Genomic DNA, 17,368 nt, shown 5'->3' with positions numbered 1-17,368 from the left:
GAGCCCCCTCCCACACCCTGAACTCTGGCCCCACCCCAGAGCCCTCACCCTCTCCCACACCCCAATCCCCAATTCTGTGAGCATTCATGGCCCGCCATACAATTTCCATACCCAGATGTGGCCCTCAGGCCAAAAAGTTTGCCCACTCCTGGCTTAACAGGTTCCTCTTTTAAAGGTGACCTGCAAAATATTTTAGTTTAAAAAGTTATTGAGGAATGCAGTCTTTTCTGCTTGATTTTGACTTTAGAAGAAAATCAGGCATGTCAAGCTTGGTCTTTTTTTTTTATTTCTTTTTCTTCTTTTTAAACTTTGAGGACCTGTTTGGGGATCTAGGCATATTTGTGAGCTGTAACACGTTAGTTAAAGGAGAGATGGTGTTTGAATTCTTCACACTCTGAAAAAGTTATTGAACTTAAAGAGGTGTTAACCCTAAAGGGTTTTTTAAAACTCTGACCAAAAATCTTGCCCTTTTCAACAGCTCAATTATCATTCTTTTGGCTCTTCTGAAATCATTTCACTAAGTTATGCAATTATCAAACCCTTCCATCCTAGATAGGACCTGAATTTCTAATGTTAAAAGAACTAAGACTTTCAGATCTCCTTTACATAACAAGTAAAAGAATTTCCAAGCCCCATCTTCCCCTCTCTCCCCCCCACCCCGCATGCGCACACACACATTACTTTCAAAACGGCAGAGCCGGCTTTCCTACTGAGCATGTCTGCTACGTTTGTTGGTTTAATGCTTAATCTTGTTTCTGTGTGGCTTGCTCAGAACATCCTATGTGGTGTGTGGGGTACAATGAGGAACACAGATTAGGATATAAATTATATAATTTAGGTGAATATATAAAGCTCTTGGGAATCCTGAATAAAAGGCAGCATATAGAAGTAATATTAGTTACTATATGACATGCCACAGACTTTAGAATCATTCAGATTCAATAATATTGCACAATTGTGCAAGAAGGTACAGTGATGATCTCATCCTACATAGCTAAAGAGAGCTGACCTCATTAACAGTCCCAAAAGAAGCTATGTAAGAACAAAGTGTCACTTTCTTTTGATCTTCAGATGCTAATTTTTAAGTGTTCCTGTTTGTTCTGAAGTGTTTTCAAATCTTTAGCTCCTCCATCTCATTTGAAAGATCAGAACTACAGTACTGGATTGATGTCTAACTGTAGGAGAGATGGATTCTTCTATGGCATGGGTGTCTAAATGTCAATCCTATGACTCAGTGTTTCCCAAACTTGGGACGCCGCTTGTTCAAGGAAAGTCCCTGGTGGGCAGGGCCGGTTTGTTTACCTGCCCTGGCCGTGGTTCGCCGCTGCAGGCCAATGGGGGCTGCGGGAAGCGGCGTGGGCCGAGGTGGTCTGGAGCGGCGAACCGCAGCCAGTGGGAGCCGCGATCGGCCGAACCTGCGGATGCGGCAGGTAAACAAACCGGCCCGGCCTGCCAGGGGCTTTTCCTGAACAATCAGCGTCCCAAGTTTGGGAAACACTGCTGTGATGCATAATCAGTTTGAAGGCTGAAGCTGAATCACTCCAAAAGAATTGTTGGGTGCCAAAGAAAATTCAGCCACTGAATTGGTGGAAATTGATAATAGGTCACCTAGAGACAGCTTGTATTTAAGTGGTAAACCAGCTTTAACAGCAATAACCTCCCCTTTATATGCAGAGGGACTATTTTCTTCAAATAAACTACATAACAGTTCATTTGAAGATGAGGAACTAGTGAGCTAAGACAGCAAAGAAGCTAGTCTTCCTATTTCAATTAAAGAATTAAGCACTAGATAAAGCTGTATTCTAGAAAGCCTAGTGGGTAACACTAATTACAAAAGTATTTTCTTCTTGGTTATTAGTTTCTCATTTCATTTTAAAACTGATCATTTGTTTTGATGCTGGTCATTTTTTCTGCAAAAGAAGCAATGTGTTGAGGATCAAAGAACACCATAGCTTCAAAATTACTCCAGGTTTGTTTACAGTGCCTAAATGAGGTTGTGCTGTATCATACATGTGAATCCCACTGTGATGATGCACAAGACTGACATAGGAAGTTTTTAAGTTGCTGACAAAGCTAGTCCTGCAGTAAATATTCACTCTGCCCTTTTTGGGCCCCTACAGCAGATTCCTTTCTGAAACAATGTGGAGTGCCTCTTTTAGTTAGTCTTCATCCACCTCACTTCCTTGGTTAGTACCATTAGTTTGTTTGGCTGAGGTTGATTTTTAAATTAGCCCAGATATGGAAGTGGGGAACTAATGAGCAACAGGAAGAAATCCATATATACCACCCATTGTTATAATTTTCACACACACACACACACACACACGTCAATATAAGAACCTACAGCACAATGTACATTTTAGCACAAATAGATAATCCCTGAGCAGTTGTGCATTCTCCAGTCCTCTATTAGCAAAATAATAATAAATTTAGTGTTACTGGTCCTACTGTATCCACAAGCACAGCTCCAATGGCATATTAAAAGCATAGCTCCAGCAGGCCCTTGGGCCTGTGCTCTCGATAAGTTACTCTCAACAGGCCATCAGTCATGAAAAGCTTTGCCTGCAGCTTTGCTCATCAATCTCCTTAAGAGGACAAATTTAGTTTAACTACAATCCGTATTTAATCTAATGCAGTCCCTGGATTTCTCGCTGATCCCAGACAGAAAATATAGGTGTTTCCTGCTACAGCAGCCATACTCTGGTTTCAGTCAGTGAGTTAGAGAAACTTCTGGCAGACGGCTTCCAGTTTCAGGCTCCTCCTATCAGAAAGCTCTTCTTAAAGTGACAAAACTTGTAATAGGTCATTTGTCATAACACTTCCCAAGGCTGGTGGCAATTGCATAGCTATTTAATACATTGTTATCATAGAACTGATTTATTTAATTTGATAGTTTTTAATGATCTTTTTATAAGCCCCCTAAGCTCAAGTACCTTAGTTTTAACAAACAGACTTTAGAACCATTTCTCTTTTATTTAAAGAGACTTCCATTCTGTCACAGAGGTGCATCAATGTGTACTGCTGTTACTTTGGGAAAGTTGGATTATCAGGTCCATGCTGAGAAAAATAACTCCACATAACTATCTGGTCATAGCAGATGTCAAAAACAGTTATAATTACTTATTGCAGCACACATAGCATATCTCGCACAGAAATCTTTCTTACATGTGAGTGTGTAAACTGGGAAAGTTCAGCTGAGTTTCTCTTTATTCTTCTGGCAGGCGTGGGATTCCAAGTGTTTCAGGCTTCACACTGTGGCCCCTGCATTTTACACTGCCCTCTGGAAGGCATGACTCTTGCAGCACCTGTCACTGTGCTGCCACAGCTACTTCTAAGAACACTCACTGGGGTAGAGGTGGAAAGCATTCTGAATGCCATGGGGAAACAGGGGAAGTTACTGTAGGTAGTCTGCAGTAATTTGGGCAAGATTCCCCTTTGAACTTGAGGGTTGAGGAGAGGGAATCAGATCCCCACCAGATTCTGACCCCCACCTATAGCCAGTGATTTTAGTTTATTGTTCATTTACTGTGTGGTTATAATTAACTAACATGTTATGTCATATATAATCATTGTATGCTAAATAGAGTTAAACTTTAGGATTATAGAAGTATAAGATTGATCAGTATGTAGAGCAGAGGTGGGCAAACTATGCCCTGTGGGCCACATCCGGCCCACGGGCCCGTCCTGCCTGGCCCTTGAGCTCCCTGCCGGGGAGGCCAATCCCCGTGTTGTCCCCCCTCCCTCACAGCTTCAGCTCGCCGTGCCGCCAGTAGTCTGGGTGGCGGGGCTGTGAGCTGCCTGGCAGCGCAGCTGTGAGAGCCGCAAATGTGCTACTTCTGGAGCACCAGGACTGGAAGCTGTAAGTGGTACACCCTGTAAGTAGCATTTTCCTACAGGGAGCAATTTAATGCACTACACCCAGGTAGGGGAGGCACCGCCAAATAGCCTGGCCCCTGCCCCCTATCCGCCCCCTCCCACTTTCCACCCCCCTCAAAACCCCTGACCCATCCAACCTCCCCTGCTCTTTGTCCCCTGACTGCCCCCCTGGGACCACACTCCCTATCCAGCCCCCCCTGCTCCCTGTCCCCTGACTGCCCCGACCCCTATCCACACCCCTGACAGGCCACCTGGGACTCCCATGCCTTTCCAACCCTCCCCTCCCCCACTGTTCCCCATCCCCTGACCACCCCTCTTCTCCGCCTCCCCCCCTCAAACCTCCGCCCCATCCAACTGCCCCTGTTCCCTATCCGCTCCCTGGGACCCCCTGCCCCTTATCCAGCCTCCCCGCTCCCTTAGCATGCCACTCAGAGCACCAGGACTGGTAGCCATAAGTAGTACACTGTAAGTAGCACATTCCTATGGGGAGCAATTTAATACACCACACCCATCGCTCCATACAGTTTCAGAACCCCGATGTGGCTCTCAGGCCAAAATGTTTGCCCACCCCTGATGTAGAGGGAATACACTTTTTCCTTAATTAACACGTGGATACACTACAAAATACAACAAGGCATCAGGCAACAAACCCTTGCTCTTGTTCAAATCTATGCACAGTACAGGGGACTCTGAGGTTAGGGAGGAAGTGAGTGAGCATGTTGTGGAAGTGGCACTCCTCTCTTCCTCAGTATGTCAAGAACTACATGGGGGCTTAGGGCCTTAGTTAATGTTAATATGGTGATATCAGTCTGCCTCAATAATATTCCTTCAATAGGGTTATTTTACCAAGTGAAGGGAAGTGATGCTTACTGCAGTCAGTCTTCACTAATTATACATCCGTTGGTCCCTGTAAACGAGTTCAATGTTTATTGGTCAGCAGTGGGTACACAATATTTAATACTTATAGCGCTTTCTATGCATAAAGTCCTGTACACATGCTAACTGATCTTCAGAACCAGTATTTATCTCAATGGTGACTGTAGGCCTGAATCCTTAACTAACAGAAGCTTTATGCTCTACAGAAGGTGAGCTTTCAAGATTTTGAAGCAATTAGCCAGCCCACAAACATGCTGAAAACTTTTTGTGACTGGTTAAAATGGTGTGTCCTACTCTTGTTAAGAGGAGATCTGGGAAAAAATTTTGATTGGTGTCAGGATTGTAGAAACAGGTGCTTTTCATAGGAAATCAAGTTCATATAAAGGAAAGGCTAGGACTACTATGGAGAATACTAAGTATATTGAAAGTATTCAGGACACATGCTTGAAATAATGTATCAATTTAAGAGGAAGTTTTGAGACTAATCAGTGCCATAAAATGTCTATTTTAAATAGTGAGGAGTTTAAGGAATGAATGTTAATTTAGTGAGCACAGTAGGCATCGAACAAAAAGGTATGTTATATCAGAGACCAGATGACACATTATAAAGTGCCCCTTGAGGTTTTGTAGGTAAGGTTGAACTGACTTTTCTCTTGAAGCAGGGATTCATCCGCTTCTGTACAAAATTCAGCATATCCTCAAATTATAAACACTTACTGAATATACAGAATGTGTTAAGTATTTGTGGCTTAAATGCTAAAGGTCCTCTTCCAGCCCCCAAAGACAAGGGCTTCAGTCTGGCTCATTCCCAGCACACTAGGAATTTATATTTTTAAGTTCAGGTTCTTTTCTGGGGCTCAGTAGAAAAAAGATCTTTGTACGTCTTGCTCCAAGAAAATAGATTAGGTATGGTAGTCATACGTTCCCAAGACCTTCCACTGGAATATGTGGAATGGCCATCTAACTGATGTAGCAGTAGCTGATGTCAGTAGTATGTGTCTGCCTATGTGTGTTCACATGGGATAGGTTCAAGCATGGGTAGTTGAGTAGGCTTAGATAAGACCTACAGCATTTCCATAAAGTAATCTTATTAGTCTGATATTTACCTTTTTAAGTTAGGAAAGTTTGAGGGTATGAAGAAGCTGTCAACATTCCTATAATCTGTTAAAGGTATCAGTATTTGCAAGAAATTTAAGGGGGTATTTTCTAATTTAGATTTTTACTAACCGCAAAAGAGCATTCACCACAGACTTTGGACACACTTGACAAATTTAAAACAGACTAACAGTTGACCTACTGAGAGCACTACCCCAGCCACACCAAGCTTATTACTGTTGGAGGGTGTCTCCACCCTTTCCCAATTACAGCCATTATGTTTCTGTTATAGCTGTAATATCAATCATCTTCTGTTTGAGGACTGATAGTCATGGAAGTGTTTGGAGATTAAAGGCACCTTGTGTTCCTCTCTCTTCCAGGCCATTGATGAGCCTCCGTATTTGACAGTGGGCACTGATGTGAGTGCTAAATATAGAGGAGCCTTCTGTGAGGCCAAGATCAAGACAGCAAAAAGACTCGTCAAAGTCAAGGTATGTAGTTTTCCTGTTAATTTTTCAGAAAAATTAATGGATATTCTGAATGCCATAACATGCAGATACACTTTACTCATGATACACTCAAGGGGCTTAGTCACACCCACTACTCAACTCCCCTGCCATGCTGACTGGCACTGAAAAAAGGCGTGGCATTTAGGGCTCCTGCATGTGATACCTAACCATCCCTTCAGGAGCATCATGCCTATTTCTTTTCTACAGGCAGTGTCTTCAGTCGCTCTTCCTGTGATATTCCTTTATGCCTGCCTCCCACACTGTGGCCTCTAAAGCCACAGGCTGGTCGTACAGTTATAGTCTTGGGACTTGTCTAAGCAAATAGTTAGTGTATGGCAAGTTGGGAAGTAAATGTGCCTCATACTAGCTTGTCAGACCCTAGGGGACTGTGTGGACCCTGCTGATGCTCATTAAAGGGTCCCCCATGTATTTTATCTACTTCCACTTCGAAAGACATGCTTTTACATTCCAACTTGCCATGTACTATCTGTTCGTATAGACAAGCCTTAAGATAATGAGATGTAGTTCATTTTACATTTATTTTTCCATATTTAGACTTCTACAAGTAGGTTTAAGGCAGTGCTTTTTAGGAACACATGACTTTGCCATTTAGCAGACTACTACTGCTTCAGAGAAAGGAGAGGCCTCTTCCATCTTCAGATGAAGCATCTAGTTAACTGTTAAATGCTATTCATATGTGGACAGGAATTCCTTCCTGATCCCTAAGCTGTCCAGTTGATAGTCGAAGCAATCAGTAAAAAGAAGATACAGTCTATATGTATGTTGTAGAGGGAATACACAGTATAGCTTTTAAAGACTTTTATAAAATTGTTAAAATACAACTAGAAGTATAGAGGGCAATTTCTGGACTTGTCTTGAGCAGTTAAGTCTATTATCGATCATCTAAGTTTGTGTGTTTGGATAATTGTACTAGGAAAGCGCCTGCTCAAGTTTTCTTATCCATGCCTATGAAAAGCGCAGTGGAGAAAGCTAGGAGGGATCAAGAGTTAAGGAAAACTCAGTGCTGTAATACTATCTGTTGCTAAATTGCATCTGAGCTATTGTGACAAAACACTTCATTGAATAATGAATCTTCAAGAAAATGTTTTTGCCACTAAAGCTCAGCTGAAATCTAGGAGCAGAATATTACAGTACTGAGCTTTTCCAAAAGTGCTCCTGATCCCTGCTAGATCCTTCCATTGGGTTGCATGGTTGGAATAAATGAAACACCAAAGTAAGTTTTCATCGTTGTTGTAGTGAGCACTTGATTTTTTTTCTGCTATTACTGACTTGGATTATAAAGTGTTTGACTCCAGTTGCATGACTTACCTCTGTATAGACAGCCACTGCCTTAGGCTCTCAGCTGGTGTCTGCTGTAATGGTAGACAGGTAACACTCATCCAAAATATAGGGTGTATTTTAAAAAAAACTTTAACGAAATATAGTGCTAACAGAACAGTTCACGAAGTTGTTGCAACATGAACAGTTTAAGAATTTCTCCTCTAGCTTAGTGAAATCTGTTAGGAAAGCCCTCCAGTGTCCCTAAGCATTTAATATAATTTGACTTTATTTATTAAAAGTGTGCATTTACAGAATGGATTAGACCTTCTGTAAAAGGAAGCTGCCTTCAGTATGAACAAACAGTGGGTGAAAAGTGTAAACTTACACCTTATTGATCTCTATGAAATGATAGACAAGGCAGCGAGGGTGGGATATAAGTGAGACTCACTAGCCTGTGCTATGAAGACCTTCCATAAAAAGTTATCACAAAATAGATTTTATGGCCTGATGATTATCTGAAGCATCTCCTTGAAGTGGTAGAATAAATCTTTGTTGCCTCTATCTTATTTTATTAACATCTGAAAACATCCATCACTTGCCCCAGTTAGTCTTAATAAAACCATTTTATACAAGAACTACAAGGACATTTTAATATGGATAATGTCAGGTTCACATAGGCTGAGGCAGAATTTAACACAAGGGGCAATAAACTATAGTTTAGTTAATCTGAGATGTTGGTGTGCATAGTTGTGACAGGTGCAGTCATAGCAGGACCAAAGGATGCAGTAGGCTGAAGTGAGTCCATCTCCACCAACTGTCTCGTGAATGTGATAAGCAACTATGTAAAAGTAGCTCCACTTGAACCCTCAAAACAATGATCTACTACACTGTAACCTGTGGGGAGCTGCCGAAGTTTGCACACATGCTCTGGTCAGATCTGCCTATAGCATGTGTACAAGGAAGAGTACTGCCCTGACCCCCTGAACTACCATTGCCTTAAGATCCTGTGGGAAGGACTAAACTCCACTCATTAGTTTTTGTGTGATTAACACAATGGAATCATAGTTACAGATCACTTTCTAGGCTGAACTTTGGTTTGTTTTTTTTTTTAACTTAAAGGATTCTTATATTTTTCATTCTAGTAGTCATATTTTTAAATGGCATTTGCTGGGTTATTTCTTTATCAGCACCACTGAGTTTAAAACTATTAAATATAATTAAGTACAGGAATTGTGTTAGAAGTAAAATAAAAATCTTGACTTGCAGTTTCTGTAAGGTTTCCAGCCTTCCTTGATAAATAGCCACTACCACTAAGTAATATTTTCTTTGAATGGTAGCTTTATACAGGTTTCACTGCATGCAATTCAACCACACTGGGCTAGTGCATAAAAACCTGAAAGTGAAATAGACTAGAAACTTACTATAAATAGATGATACTAACTTATCTTTATGGTCTGAGCTACCATGATTGTTAGCTTCTTGGGGCAGTGACTGTCTCTTCACTACACATTTATGCAGTCCTAGGACAGTCGAGTCCCAGTACCTATTTGGGACCTTTAAGTGCTACAGCAGTGCAAGAAGTTAAAATAGACTAAAGTAAAATAGTGATGTTCCTAAGTCTATTTTAAATTTGAGATGTTTAACAAATAAGGAGTTTAAAAAGTTCTTTAATCTAACAGTGACCCCTAATTTTCCCAAAAGTTATTCAACTCTTTCTGGCACACTCTTGATTTTTAAAGATTTTCAGCTGACACTTGGCCATATGGGAATTTTTCATCACTAGCTGACTGCTTCTGAATTTTTTTTAGTAGCTTCATATTTCCCTACCCCCAGTTGTTTGTAGCCTCTACTCCAGTCTCCTATCACACATAAGGGAGTCATCTTCATTTTAAGCAATTCTACCTTCCTTACCAGGGAAATCAAAATTATCTTTATAACATGAATTTTAGCTTTGAGATTCTGTTTAAATGTCATCAGCATGGTCTATTTTACATAATTCGTGTAGGAAGGTAGCAACAGGCTTTTCAGGGCTAGAAATGACTTACTTGCTATATAACAAGTAGCTTTAGCTGTTCTCTTTTCCTCTCCTCCCCATTTAACTTAGTGGTGTATTTCTAGAAGCGGTTGTATGGTCTTGTATAAAAAAATTCCTATATAAAAGGCACAAGAACTTAACATAATTTAAGTTTTTTAGCAAAGAACCATTATTTCTGCATCAACTTCCATTCAACTCAGTAAACTGAATTAAATATTAAAGCAAATAATCAGTTCAGTATTTTTTGTTAGTGGTATTGAAGTCATTTTCGGAATGTCTCACTTTTACACTTCCCCCAAGTCTTACAGGTGCTACAGAATTTTGTAACAGTGCAACCGTATTATAGATATTGAAGTGGGAGACAGCTGAGATTTGGAGCAGTTTGGGCTTCTGAAAGGTGTAGGAGGCAGTGAAGTTTCATGCTTCAGAAAGCAGAGGCTTTTGGAATGGAGATGGTGGCTCATTTCCTCCCCCCTCCCATAAGATAGGGTTGGGCATGAACTTAGTTTTACCCAGTTCTCCCATCTTTACCCTATCCCCAATATAAACTGTTGCACCCGAAGCTAAGCATGTTAGTTGAAGGTTTTAGTGATCATTTTTTAAGTAGTTATGACATGTAAATAATCTTGTTAGTTAGTGCCTAATTAAGTTAGTTAGTGCCTAATTAAGATGAATGAGGGCAGTTCATACTTTGAGCTATTTTTCCAGCTAGTTCAGTTAGACTTGACACACCATTGCTCAAGTAATTTTCTTCCCAGCAGTGAAGGCTAGAAACTTAATTTTTAAAAAAAAGTTAGATTTTTTTCTTCCAAAATCTCTGGCAAAGGGTCAGTGCTAATTTGTTAACTAGTTTGTTAGCATTAAACACAAGGCCTCCTGCATGTCAAGTTCCTGGACCATTAATTGTTGGTACATCTACACTGAATTATAAAAAACCCAAATACAGTATTATGTATACAGATAACTTCATGACTATCTTCCTTCGTTTACCCTTTTGTAAGTAGGATACAACAGTCTAAGTTCCTCCTGGTGAATGTGGTGTTTCCAGTCTGTCCAGATACCTGCTTTGTCTGGAACTACAGTCCTAAACAGCCACAACTGAAATTAGACTGCTTGCATGTTGAACTACAAGGGATCCATCCTATCATTTATACTTGTACAGAAACCATAGTACCTGAATTTCTCCAAGCTTTACAAATATGGGGTTAAGAATTGGTCTTTAAGAAAGCTACCTGCTTCAGAATATTTCCATCTTACACAAAGTGCAGTGGGTATGTGTGACAGGGTTTGAGGGTGTAAATCTAGGCCATTAAGAGGTTGTATCACCACTTGCCGTTGCTACTCTTGGTGCCTGTATGTGCTTTGCTGCTGTAGCTCCCAGCCTGGGATGCTCACAATCAGCCTACAGGCATGCAGATCACACCTCGAGTGTCTGTGTGCCAGACAGCCCTGGTTCAGCAGCTCTGACCTCAGCAGCCTGTCTACAATCCCACTTTGACTTCAACTGCAAGGTGACCCCCACACACCCCTACACCCAGATTTCTCCAAAATCATGTGCTCTGCAATGTCCAACCCTCTCCCGAACATTTTAGAGGAACAAACAAACCATATTATTTCTCTGAAGACACGAAAGCATATCACTGCTCAATAACGTTATTGGGGTAAATACTCCCCTTCATTTAAATAGTACACTGAGTTGGTTTATAGTAAAAATAAAATTTATTAACAACAGGACATAGGTTAAGTGATGCCAAGTAAAAAGAATAAAGTTAGAAAGGATTAAAAACCCCCAAAATGTGAAAATATGCGTCTAAAAGTCTGAAACTTAATCCAGCAAGATGTACAGGCTTTGTGCAAGATGGCTTCTCTCACCAGTCTCCCTTCTTCCTAGCCATGGCTGACTTTCTCTCAGTCAGGAAGTTCCAGAAAAGCACAAGGGGCTGACTTCCCTTGTCTTCCTAGGTGAAAAGATCTTTGCCTAAACAGGTTTCTTACCTATATTTAGTTTCAGAGACTTCAACCCCCCTTTGGTTGAAGGATCCATCTTTCTCAGTTCCTAAGAGTGCTGTTCCCTTGTGTCTGTCTAGTAATGGATGCCAAAGATGGCTTTGGTCTTTGCTTAACTTCAGGGTGGATTTGATTTAAATCAGATAGATTTAAATCATTATTAAATCACTAGTCAGGAAGACTCAATTTAATCATGGATTTCGACATAAAAGTGCGTTCTTGTGGGTTGTTATAACCTTAATACATATTCTTCACAACTCAGAGGTAGATGTAGGCTTCATTTTTAGAAGGTACACGCTGTACATTTTTAAAGTGATTTATTTTGAAAACTTTTCAGATTAGTTTTACAGTTATATCAGAAAATGAATAATTGTTTGGTTATTTAATTTATCAAAGGTAATTGAAGCAGATATTTATGAAGTCATTGGGAGGTGAACGATCTCCAATTCAACAGGTTAATCATTAATATTTGGATGATTTTCTTCCCATGCTGTATGAAGAGGAGAACATCACCAGACAGACATTTAAATTGTTTTATTTAACTAAAACAACAACGTTATGTATTCTGCATTTTTTTCTTCAACAGCACACATATAATATTTTAACAAAACAAGCATATACATTTTGAATTTAGTTAAACGTTCAAGTATTTTAAAATCAGGTTTGTTTTTGTTAAAATTGTTTTTAACTAAAATAGTTAAATGAAATATTTAAAAAAAAACAAAACCCAAAAATCAACTATGTCAGCCAGGTCAACATGAGAAACTTAAAATATTGGCTTCTGCAGCTAACTCAGTTGTCTTCACCTTCATTTTCCTGTTTGTTCATAATCTGGAAAAGAAAAACAAGCTTTCCTGCTTTTTCAGGACCTAAACAATTTCTCAATTTGGAATGAATTAGTCCAAAGGAAGAAAATATTCTTTCTATACCAGCAGAAGAAGCTACTGCTGTTAAAAGTGAGATTATCACTTCAACAGTCTCTAAATACAAGTGCTTAAGTGACTTCCACCCGTTCACTGGTGTGACTTTCTTTAAATCATCATCAGCAAACATATATTTCTTGAATGGTTCACCCTTAGGGCTGAAGTTTATTATAGTTGGCGACATGGAGGGATGATTTATGGATGTCCATGTCATAGCCAACTCCTCGTCTTCAGCAGTTAAGGTTTGACCATGGTACTGAGTATTGAGAATATTTGCAAGAAAATGAGCTGGAGATAGTGCTTGTCCCATTCATTTTTTTTAATGCTTGTAATTTAACTGTCATTGCTCATTTCTCTTTTTAAGATCTCACTCAGTTCCTTCCAGATTTCAACAGCATGAGCAATAAAACAGCTTTTTTTCCTGCATTTTGTTCAAGGCTACAGAAATAGGCTTCAGGGTACTCAGTATGTGTTCAGCATTTCTCTTAAGTCCAATGTTGAGAGCTTCAGCTGTGACTGTGAACAAAATTGTGAAAAAATAAATGGCACTAACTGTCATCAGATTAGGCCAGTTCTTAATATAGTGCTCAAAACAGTCCACTACTGAGTTTCATCACACGTCTTGTGGGAGAGTTAGCTTGGCTCCTCCCACTTTTTTCAGAGCAGCTGCTGCAAAGTGGTAGTTACGGAAGTATTTTGCAATTTGAACAACATTAGCCTTTGTTTCTGGAACACTGAAATCTTTAGCTAGGAGATGCATCAAATGAGCACTGCAACCGTATGTTATTAGCTTGGGACTCTCTTCACTCTCTTCTAAATAATTTCTTCTCATCTTGGATACATTTGCAGCATTGTCTGTGACCAAGCTGTATACTAGACATTTTAATTTGTTTCCACAGTTTGTTATAGCTTTTACTGCTGCTACTTGTAAATATTCTGCTGTATGTGCATTTCCTGATGTATCGATGATTTCTGTAAGGAAGACATTCCCTTCTTCTGTTGTCACACAAGCACATACAACAGGATCATTGCGGACATTGCTCCACCCATCAAGACTCAGGTTAACAATTTCATCCTTTAGACCTTTTGCACACTGCACAATTTCTCTTTCATACACTTTATCCAGCAATTTGCCTGTGACATCTGTTCTGTTGGGTGGACTGTATCCTGGTCTTAATGACTGAACCATGTTAATGAAGTGTGGGTTCTCAATCATACAGAAAGGAGAGCTTACTGCAGAAACAAACCGGGCAATTTTTTCATCAGTTACCTCTTTTTGTAATCTGCTGGTTCTTATCACAAATATATCTATGGTTGTTTCTGGATGATCGAGATTTTTTTTTCTTTTTGCTACAGGTGATATATTGTGGCTATGTGACCATAAGATGTGACAGAAACACTATTCATTGGCAGATAACTCTGAAACTGTAGAAAATGATGGTGATCTTGAAGGTGGATAGTCTTCAGAATCCTGTATGTTGACAATGGATTCTCCTAAACAAAATAAGTCAATGCAGTTATTTAATTATTACCACCATACTGCTCATTTAGTATTACTCATTGCATTCACTGACACTCAGTATTACTACTTTAAAGGTGAAATTGTAAAAGGAAGATCTGCCTATTTCAGCTATTTCTTTTTTATCACAACTGTATCTAAAATGATAGTACCATAGAGTAACAACTATATTTTTTGCTCAAACTTGAGAATTCAAGAATAGTCCAGAAGGAAGACAGGCAGTCCTTAAGAAAAGTATGAAATAAAAAAGTTTACCAACCTGAAGATCCCGCATGTTCAGACATATTCCTTTCATCATCTTCAATGCAGCTTCCTCCTGAGAAGGCACACTTCTTATGATGTTGTTTCATTCGGGCAACCAGGCCTTACATTTCTTTGTTGCACTGTTTGCATTTTGCATGCGTGCCTGTCTTACCCACAGGTAGAGGAACTTCATTAAAATATTCCCAAACTGAGTCTCTTTTACAGCCTGCTGCCATTATAGGTTTTCCCTTCTAGTGAGAGAGTGGTATGGTAGATCTCAAATCAATGAAGGCTACACTCAGAAAGACCTCAAGACTTCTGGAATGTGCTGCTCAAACAGTTTTACTTTTGTTTCTACTGCCTTCTCACATTTATCTCCAGACTTCTTCTCCTTGTCCAGATCTATTCCACCCCCAACAATCTTCTATTCATTGCACTTTTTGAAACTTTGCACTTTTAAAGAGAGGTAAGGGATTGACTCTGTGTACACAAATTTGCAGAGTGACAATAGGGTTGAGGTCTGTTATTTCTCACTTTTATATATTATTTATTTTAAAATATTTTTGCTGTTAACAAGCATATTATCTCTGGAGACACAAATCCACAGTTTGAGAACTGCAAAACTAAGCATCTCTGATGGTATCTTCTAGACTGAGCACTGAGTCTCATTGGGTAGATAGATTAACCTAAATAATCTATACAGAAGCCCCTGGAACCCAGTAAGATTGGGTCCCTAAGCCATGAACTATTAGAACTCATTTACAAAACTTTTCTTAAACATTATATGAATATATTGTCTCATACTATAGAATTAGAATTTATAATCCCTATTCCATGATGAGATATCTTTGAGCTACAATGTATCTAAATTACAGCTATCTTTAGATAGGTTTTTTCCTCAAAAAGCATTTTATGCAAAAAATCTGATTTAAATAAAAAAAAATCCGACTTTTTTTTTTATTTTTTAATAAAAATCATTGATTTTTATCCACCCTACTTATCTTCCAAAGTTCAATGAGTTTTTTTTCAAGAGGCAGGATGATCTCATGCTGTTTTTTCCCTCCTGTGGGTTTCCCATGCCCTGCAGATAAATGGAGCTTCCATTGTTTAATGCCACCATTCTTAATTTATATAGGAGACAGGTAAATAGCTGCCTTCTCTCCTGTCTGGGAAGACTATGCAACCTAATATCAGTGAATATCCATAATTCTTTGTATGGTGTTAATACATATAATTCATGGTATTAATCATTAGCACGCCATAGGCTCTGAGAAAAGACCTCACTCTGTATACAATATTTCTGTATTATAAAAAGTGTATAGTCTGCTGATTCAGTTGTTTCAGTTGAGGTTCATCCCCTGGCTGTATAGACTAGTAAATCTTTACAACATATTCTTTGAAAGGTAAAACCGAGACCAAACTTCTTTCTCTCCAGCTGGTTGTAGACACAATGCTATCTCCTCCCCCATTTGTTAGTATGAAGTTTGCCTCCATCCCTTGTTTGCTTGATGGGTCTGTTTAGGCAATATGTAAATACATTCTCATGGTCTTTCAAAGTACTTTGGAAGTAACTCCCAGGTGGGGAAAACACATTTCTTTGTCTAGTTCATACCTGTTTACCAACTCCTCCTGGCATGACTGGTTTAAAAACACACTTCAGTCATAATCCTAGTATATATTCATAACTAAGGCTACGTTTTAGTCACAGGTATTTTTAGTAAAAGTCATGGGCAGTAAACAAAAATTCACGGCCCATGACCTGTCCATGACTATTACTATATACCCCTGACTAAAACTTGGGGGTGGGGGCTGCCCGGAGGCGCTGCGTATGCTGGGGGAGGGCAGCCCAGGTGGTGAGGGGAGGCGGGGGTCGGCACGCTGACCGGAACCCCTGCTGGTGCTGAGGGGAGAGGTTGGCAGGGCCGGCTGGCTCCTTACCTGGCTCAGTGCCTCCTGGTCTCCATCCCCTCGGTCGCCGACCAGGGTCAGTCGGCAGACTCAGGCCTCGACGGCTCCACCCTTGTCACTGTAAGGGCAGTGGTCGGCCTCGGCCTGGGAGTTCAGCTCCTCGCCAAGGAGGGGTGACTTCCATGACTTCCGGGACAAACTTGCAACCTTATTCATAACTCTTAATACCCACAGCGTATATACATTACACAAGAATATTAATGATCAGTGAGTTATTAGTTTTTAAATGATACCTCAAGGCATATTCTGTACAAAGATTATTACAAGTGTATGTATGGTCTGAATACAGGGGTGCTTAGTGTCAAGGTGCCGGACCAGTGACACTCAGCATGAAGAGGCAGAATGCAAAGTAGTTTGATTCACGTGAACTATACATTTCTGTGCTTCATAAAGTCTATTTAAATGTTTTAGTGTTTGCAGTTAAGAAAACTGCACTACTCATTATTCCCTACCCACCAAAAAAGAAATTAACTCTAGCTTACCTAAGTATTTTTCCCCTGAGCAACATATGAATGCATGCATAGAATAAAACATTGTTGCCATACACCCAAACAGTCCTCCAAGATTGCATGGTATTTACCTTTAAAGGGACAATGACAACTTAACACCCCTCTGAAAGTTTACCTCGGCTTTGTCTTCACTACACAGTTTTTAGCTTAAAAGTTGGGCAGTGTAAACGCTGTTTGTCGGCACTTTTGCCGACAAAGTACTTCCACCCCCTATGAGCGGGGTTTGTGTTGTCAACAAGAAAGCACTCCTGGCTGCAAAACTTTTGTCTTTCGGGGGGAGGCGGGGGTTTTTTAAGTGGCAGTGTAGACAAAGCCTGACTGTTCCAAGTAATGCTTAAGATCACCAACTGAGAGGCTAGAGAATTCTGTTCAGCTTGTGCATAAAGCATGTTGTCTATAGCCACTTTTACCACGTCCCCGCATAGTTTCCTCTGTTTTACATGTATCTTTCACTCAACAATGGGGAGAGAAACAAAACAAAAGTGAGATTGTAACACCATAAACTGAGGCCAGGAGTACAATCTGAA

General features: G+C 40.0%; 1 protein-coding gene across 3 annotated transcripts in view; it reads left to right on the top strand.

Moving 5' to 3' along the window:
- The window catches only part of ARID4B (AT-rich interaction domain 4B), a 146,350-nt gene that overhangs the window by 35,153 nt on the left and 93,829 nt on the right, over positions 1-17,368 (top strand). For all 3 annotated transcript variants that reach the window (XM_074948867.1, XM_074948865.1, XM_074948866.1), the window contains exon 3: positions 6,228-6,338. In XM_074948867.1, the coding sequence (XP_074804968.1) occupies positions 6,228-6,338 (111 nt within the window). The remainder of the gene's footprint in view (positions 1-6,227; positions 6,339-17,368) is intronic.

Source organism: Natator depressus, chromosome 3, assembly GCF_965152275.1.
Source record: "Natator depressus isolate rNatDep1 chromosome 3, rNatDep2.hap1, whole genome shotgun sequence".
NCBI classification, from domain to species: Eukaryota; Metazoa; Chordata; order Testudines; family Cheloniidae; genus Natator; species Natator depressus.
This window is presented reverse-complemented; position numbering and strand designations above follow the sequence as displayed.